General features: G+C 47.0%; 1 protein-coding gene across 6 annotated transcripts in view; it reads left to right on the forward strand.

The window, feature by feature from the left end:
- LOC113430525 (uncharacterized) overlaps nucleotides 1-7,500 on the forward strand; it is a 23,250-nt gene that overhangs the window by 3,974 nt on the left and 11,776 nt on the right. For 5 of the 6 annotated variants that reach the window (XM_087952906.1, XM_087952909.1, XM_087952908.1 and 2 more), the window contains exon 2: nucleotides 742-1,529. In XM_087952906.1, coding sequence (XP_087809032.1) covers nucleotides 742-1,529 — 788 coding nt within the window. The remainder of the gene's footprint in view (nucleotides 1-741; nucleotides 1,530-7,500) is intronic. The other variant, XM_087952907.1, reaches the window with a different exon arrangement.

Raw genomic sequence — 7,500 nt, forward strand, 5'->3', positions numbered from 1 at the left:
TTGTGTCCGGCTTCTGTATTGTGTCCACATATATATGTGTGTGTGTGTGTGTGTGTATGTGTATATGTATATGTACATGTACATATACATGTACATATATATATATATGTATATGTATATGTATATGTATATATATATATATATATATGAGAGAGAGAGAGAGAGAGAGAGAGAGAGAGAGAGATGAAGGAAAGGAAGAAAAGGAGAGGATGGAGGGAAAGGAAGGAAGGAATAGAGGAAAGGAGGAAAAGAAGAGAGAGGGAGGGAGGAAGGAAGGAACGAAAGAAAAGGAGGGCAGCCCTGTCAGGATTTGATGAATATGTTGCAAACCTTTCAGCCAACCATTTGCAGACTGTGATGGCAAAGCCAAAGCCAGATGGTGTTGCATCTTACCTGTTTGAAGTGAACTTTGGTACCAAACCATAATGGGTTGTATATAGCAAGTATTGCAGGCCCAATTAGCAAAAGAACGCTCAGGAACGTATAGATTGGAAACATGTAGAAGAGGCCTTCATTCTGTAGTGGATAGACAATAATTAAAATGATGATGATATAGGTTACCATAAGATATGGTGTGTCTCTGGCCACTGTGGCCATATCAACCAGGCTTAGTATCAGCCATGTATAAACCATAATTTAATTGTGGTCGAAAGTCCAGGATTACCACTAGGGCTAGCTAGATCTCCGGCACCATTCGGAAGTTTAGAAGTGAGCCCATCTGCCTACCATCTTGTTTTCCAGAAGACCTGTGGCTTAAATTTGGTTGGCCAGGATTGACAAAAGCAGAAAAAGAGATGAAACAAGGAAGGCAAGGAACCACCAGGTCCCGTCACGAAAGACCAGAAGATGTCAAAAATTTGAGCTGTGCCGTTCGGCTGGAATATACGGCAGACAGTTTACAAGGGCCCGGATCCCAAGAGGGCCAAAGGGAGACTTGCAAGACAATGCAACAGCGCTGGGAAACCCAGTGGCAAGAGTTCCTCAGGACCCTTCAGCCCAGTCAACCCGGGGCAGGACATCTTACTCCGTCAGAGGCCTCCCCCTGGGAAGACCCCAAGGCCTTCTTGGCCTCCTTTGAGCAGGTGGCCCAAGCCTGCCATTGGCCCAGAGGAGAGTGGGCAGCCCGTCTCCTCCCTGCTTTGAGCGGAGAAGCTGAGGAGGCTTTCCAAAGCTTGGAACCCAGAGACCGGGAAGACTACACCAAAGTGAAGGCCGCCATTTTGAGAGAGGAAGCCATCAAGATGGAGGCCCAACGCCAGTACTTCAGGCAGTTCTGCTGCCGGGAGGCGGAAGATCCCCGGAGGATCCACAGCCAACTCCAGGAGCTTTGCCACCAGTGGCTGAAGCCGGAGAGACGCACCAAGGAGCAGATCCTGGAGCTGCTGATCCTGGAGCAGTTCCTGGTCAGCCTCCCATCGGACCTCCAGAGCTGGATCCGGGCACAAGGAGCAGACACCTGTTCCCAGGCGGTGACTCTGATGGATGACTTCCTGTTGAACCAGCAGGAGGACGAAACCAGGAAATGGCAGGTCAGTTTTCATTTCTGGAGTTACGTTATGACGCAGGGGATTGGGTTTACGGGCAGCCCTTGACTTACGACTGGAACTTGAAGCCAAATTTTAGAATAGAATAGAATTCTTTTATTGGCCAGATGCGATTGGACACACAAGGAATTTGTCTTGGTGCAAATGCTCTCAGCGTACACAAAAGAAAAGATACATGTGTCAAGAGTTAAGAATCATAAGGTACGACACTTAATGATAGGGTACAATAAACAATCAAATCATATTAGGAAACAGTCAAAATAAATCATTAGGATACAAGCGACAAAGTTACAGTCATACAGTCATAAATGGGAGGGGATGGGTGATAAGGAATGATGAGAAGCCAAATTTTAGAATAGAATAGAATAGAATGGGAATAGAACAGAACAGAACAGAACAGAATATAATTCTTTTATTGGTCAAGTGTGATTGGACACACAAGGAATTTGTCTTTGGTGCAAATGCTCTCAGTGTACATAAAAGAAAAGATACATTCATCAAGAATCAAGAATCATCAGGTACAACACTTAATGATAGTCATAGGGTACAAATAAGCAATCAAATCATACTAGAAAACAGTCCATATAAATCATAAGGATACAAGCGACAAAGTTAGTCATACAGTCACAAGTGGGAGGGGATGGGTGATAAGGAGTGATGAGAAGATTAACAGTAATAGTAGTGCAGACTTTGTAAACAGTTGGACAGTGTTGAGGGAATTATTTGTTTAGCAGAGTGATGGCATTCAGGAAAACACTGTCCTTGTGTCTAGTTGTTCTGGTGTGCAGTGCTCTGTAGCGTCGTTTTGAGGGAAGGAGTTGAAACAGTTTATGTCCGGGGTGTGAGGGGTCTGTAAATATTTTCACATCCCTTTTTTTGACTCGTGCACTATAAATACAGTATTTCCCATTGCTAAACAATTTTTCTATTGCTAGGCAAACACATTGTTAGAGTAACTGAGTCATGTTCAAATATCACAACCTTTTTTGCCATGGTTGTTAAGTGAATCATTACATCTGTTAAGCGAAGTATGCAGTTGTTAAGCGAGTCCTGCTTCCCTCATGCACTTTGTGTCAACTCATAAAACATTTTGGGAGTGTGGCTCGAGACTCATGATTTAATTGGGGCAACTGCCGGAATCCTGACACTTTGCTTGTTAGAAGCTCCCTAGGCAGGTGCAAATGTCGATCCTGTGACCTCAAAGGAGGCTGTAACCATACATGCCTGACACCCAAAGTTTGCTCATATGACTGGAGATGCTGCAAAGGTCATAAGTGTGAGCACCGTTCATTAGTCACTTTTTTTCAGCGCCGTTGTAAGGTTGAACGGCCACTAAACGAATGTGTCAGCTTTGGAAGCCATATTAACACCAGAAGCTTCCACGCCGCCACATTCTTGAGCATGGGAAGTTGGGAGAGGGGAATTCATGGAGCGTATGTGGTTAGACATAATTGTTGTGGTTAGCTTGCGCAGACGGCAGTGGAAGTGGACAGTGGGGAAGAACGGGGATCAGTCAGGGAGTCTGGAGAGGACTTGGACAAGGGTCCTGCCTCTGATGCAGTGATGGGGCCAGGACCATCTGGGAGCGGGGTGCTGCCTCCGGAGCCTTCAGAGTCTGGCAGCAGTGAGGCAGAGGACCCAGGGGAGCCTGTTCCTAGTGTGCGTATGCGCAGAGCTGCCAGAAGGCGAGAGCAAGCTGAAGCAGAAGGGGCGATTCGAGAGTAAGGCTTGGAGGTGATTGCCCCTCCCATAAGGTATAAAGGACAGGCAAAGATGATGAAACCTTTGCAGGAAGCAAAGTCTTTCATTTGGTTCAGACTCATTCTTGAAGCTCTTTGTTCTTCGGTTGGTTTTTGTCCTAGTTTATTTGACACTTCTGTTATTGGCAGCACTTCACAGCAAAGAAAGGTGGGTGCTTATCTCGAGGGACTGTTTGAGATTCATTACCGGCTGGAATTGAAAATCATTCCCAGCGTTGCAATAAAACAAGACTTGTTTTTAAAATAAGCGTGTGCGTAATGACGGTCTCGGAATCCTTGGTCAGAACAATAATAGCATTCTTCTTTAAAGTCAAGGTCATGTTATTTCTGCACCTGGGTGAGGAGGAGTCGAGGGGATGTCTCAAGTTGGGGTGAATGGCGATTGGGGCATGTGGTGCCATGAGGGGTGCAGGGGGTGGATTTGTAATTTTTTTTTCTTATCGAAACCCGGAACTTTCAGATTCGGGTTTTCCAAGGTGTGCCAGTATAACCACTCTAATAAAAGGAAACTTGGAGGAAATGCCTGTCTCGGAGTTAATTTTTAATTGGAGCTGGGTTTTTCTGGAACGTTGACAGAATGACTGGAAGTCAAGGATTACTTATACACGTAACTTCCCAAAGGTGCTTTTCCAACAGGCAGCTGGATTTTCTTTTGCTTGAAGAGGTTTGAAAGCATGGTTTGAAAGAGGGCTCAAAGAGGCCATCTAGAGCCGTAGTGGCGCAGTGCTTAGAATGCAGTACTGCAGGCTACTTCTGCTGACTGCTGGCTGCCTCAGATTGGGCAGTTTGAATCTCACCAGGGCTCAAGGTTGACTCAGCCTTTCATCTTTCTGAGGTCGGTAAAACGAGGACCCAGATTGTTGGGGGCAATAGGTTGACTCTGTAAAATGTTTAGAGAGGGCTGCAAAGCACCGGGAAGCGGTATATAAGTCTAAGGCAGTGGCGGCTAACCTTTTGGGGCTCCTGTGCCAAAAATTGCATGCTGCGCGCGCGTGTGCCAGCACCCAGAATGCAATGCACGTCCCCCCACGCCACCTCCGCATGCGCGCACTATCCCCACCCGCCACTCCCTTACCTGCACTGTGCCTCCCGGCTGATTTGAGGCCTTTTAGCCTCTCAGAGGCTTGGAAAAAGCCTCTGCAAGGCTTTTAGGCTGAATTATAGGCCCGTTTGTCACTTCTGGTATTACAGGAAGTGACGAGCGGCCTATAATCGTCCTAAAAAGCCTTGCGGAGGTTTTTCCAAGTCTATGGGAGGCCGAAAAGGCCCTGAAACCAGCAGAAAAAATCAGCTGTGAGAAGCGTGCATGCGCAGTGAGGTAAGTTTGCTGCAGCTCGCGTGGCGGCACAAATGGCTCTGTGTGCCACTTGTGGCAGGCGTGCCATAGTGTGACTCGGAGGTCTGAGCCTGCCCTGTTAGAAGACACAGACTTGAGCCATGAGGAAGAGGAGGATTTGGCTCTGAGGTTTGAGCCTGCTTTGCTGGAGGATTCGGAATTATCTTCCTCCCCAGGACCTTCCTCCTTGGTTGTGCCTCAGGTGTCGGCAGATAATCAGGAGAGCGTAGCGGAGCCTCTGGCTGAGGATCAAACTGAGGAGTGTTGGTTTGATGCAAGGCAAAGACGTAGACATAGACGTGAAATGCAACGTAAAAGGAAATGTCAAATTAGGGACTGAGATGAGAGACTGACACGCCCCTCAGGGAATAAAAGGGGGCGTGTTAGCTCTGGATCCTCGTTCGGGACAACTTGTTTATTTGGGATAGAAGCTTTGACAAATTCTCTGTGCGGCGTTTGCCTTTGATTTATGGTCTTGTTTTATTATTGGACTTGGCAGGCAGCTTGTGGAAGACTGCCAAGGACTTCTGCAGCCAAAGGAATTTAACTCTGTCGTTCCTGTTCCTGTCTGTTTATTTATATCCCTTTGGAAACTTGGACTCTCACCTCGTGGTCACAGGTGAGACAGAACAGGTTCATATGTCAAAATTGAACAGCCCTCTCAACGCAGATGTGACAACATCTACCTCCTGTTTACAACAGTCCTTTCAGTAGTCCCAAGAAGCTTCCACACCCATTTGCACTGTTCCAGGTGACCTTGAGGGCACAGATAAACTTCCAAGTGGCCTCAACAACTCTCTGAAAAAGAATGCAAATGATCCGCTGCCTGCAAGGAATATAAATCTTCTCCAGTTCAGTCAGAACTGAAGAAGCTTCTTGGATGAGGAGCGAAACTTCAAAGGAAAAACTTGCCTTTTGAAAAAGCACGTTTGGGACAACCATGACCCTGGAGGATTAAGAATCTCCAGAGACAATTGGCAAACGATTGTGAGAATCTGGCCAGGGTGTTTTATGGCTTATGGGCTTGCATGATCACCCGACAATCGTTTACAGAAACCAAGCATGGTGTTCTCTGCAAACCCAGCCAGAAGTTAGTGTGTTTTTTGTTTTTTTTGGTGTTATATTTTAGGGACGGATGGAATCTGTAAAATCCCTGCTGAAACTCTCCAACCCAGTCTTGGAAGTGTCAAAGGCAACTTCCCCACCCTCCAGATGTGACGGGACAATTTCTCTCAACGTTTCCTTGCCAACCTAACATTCCTCTGTGTCTCACAGTGGCCCTGCAAACTGGGTTTTGTGTTTCCAGTTATCTCCCCTCAAGAAAAAAAAAATTAAGAAAGCAGTCTTGCTCTTTTTTTAAAGGAAATCCTAATGCGTAGCAGATGTGAACTGAAAGGCAACCACTGGATCTTGGTTGTATATTTCTATCCAGGCAGCTCACTTCTAAATCTGGCAGAAGTTTCCAGCTTTTTTGGGAGGGGGGGAGGCTGACGTGTCTTAACACCTTCAGGATAGTTTAGATAAAGAAATGCATAGGATACGGTGTTGAGCCGTGGTGGTGCAGTGGTAGAGAATGCAGTTGTCAGGATTCCAGCAATCGCCCTAATTAAATTATGATTCTCGAGCCAAACTTCAAAAAACTTCAAAGGATTCATTAGAGGTGACATACTGGCACTGCCCTGTATGAAGCCAACCATGGCATACGTAATTTACAGTCCCCTGTGACCCTGTTTCCCCTCTCCCCCGCCCCCCACAGGTGTTTCATAAACCACATTCTTCAATTGAGCACATTCATGGGCTGGGTGTCACCATTCATGCTCTCCAATTAAATATATTTGCAGGCAAAAGCTCTGGTAGTTTAGTTGCAGTCTTTTAAAGATAAGAGCTGGAATGTATTTTCGCTTCCAAACTGCTGCACTGCTCTTCCAGATTTTCTTCCTTCCCCTCCCCCCCTTTTTTTAATGGCAACTATTAAAACAGGCCTAGGAATGTTTTATGAGTTGACAGCAGTATTGCAGGCTGACTCTGCCCACTGCCAGCAGTTCAATTCTGACCGGCTCAAGATTGACTCAGCCTTCCACCCTTTCAAAGTCAGTAAAATGAGGACCCAGATTGTTGGGGGAGGCAACAGGCTGACTCTGTAAACCAGGGGTCCACAACCACCGGGCCCCGGACCGCACCGTCCGTGGAACATTTTCTACCGGGCCGCCGGTTTGCTGGGCGCCGCCATCTTGTTTTGATGAGAAAGTGCTTCCGGTGAGCTTTTCCGGTTGGAAAGCGGCGTTTGGGTCCTGAAGGAATCCTTGCGCCTTAGTTTCATCAAGGGGGTGGCTTCGAACAAAATTAAGGCGCGAGGATTCTTTCAGCACGCATGGCAAGGCGGGCCGAGCAACCGTCCCGAAGCCGTCCCGAAGCCCATTGACAAAGGTACAAAGGAGGAGTTGAAGGTGGTGGGGAGAAGCGGGGACGGCTGGCTGGCCGGTCGCTCGGCTCGCCTTGCCATGCGTGCTGATGCCGGTACCGGGCGCGGATCATTTTGTGATGCCGGTGCCGGGCCGTGGCACAAAAAAGGTTGGGGGCCACTGCTGTAAACCACTTAGAGAGGGAAAACATTATGAAGCGGTATACAGGTAGTCCTCGACTTACAACAACAATTGAGTCCAACATTTCTTTTGTTAAGTGACAAATTGGTTAAGTGAGCTTTGCATCATTTGACGTGACTTTTTTTTTTTTTTTGCCACATTTGTCAAGCAAATTGGTGCAGTTGTAAAATTAGTAACCTGGTTGTTAAGTGAAATCTGGTTTCCCCATGGACTTTGCTCGTCGGAAGGTCCCAAAAGTGGGATCACGAGACTCTGGG

This window comes from Notechis scutatus, chromosome 2 (genome assembly GCF_049901735.1).
Source record: "Notechis scutatus isolate UNSWTSFEM ecotype Mainland chromosome 2, rNotScu1.2, whole genome shotgun sequence".
In the NCBI taxonomy this organism is placed as follows: domain Eukaryota; kingdom Metazoa; phylum Chordata; class Lepidosauria; order Squamata; family Elapidae; genus Notechis; species Notechis scutatus.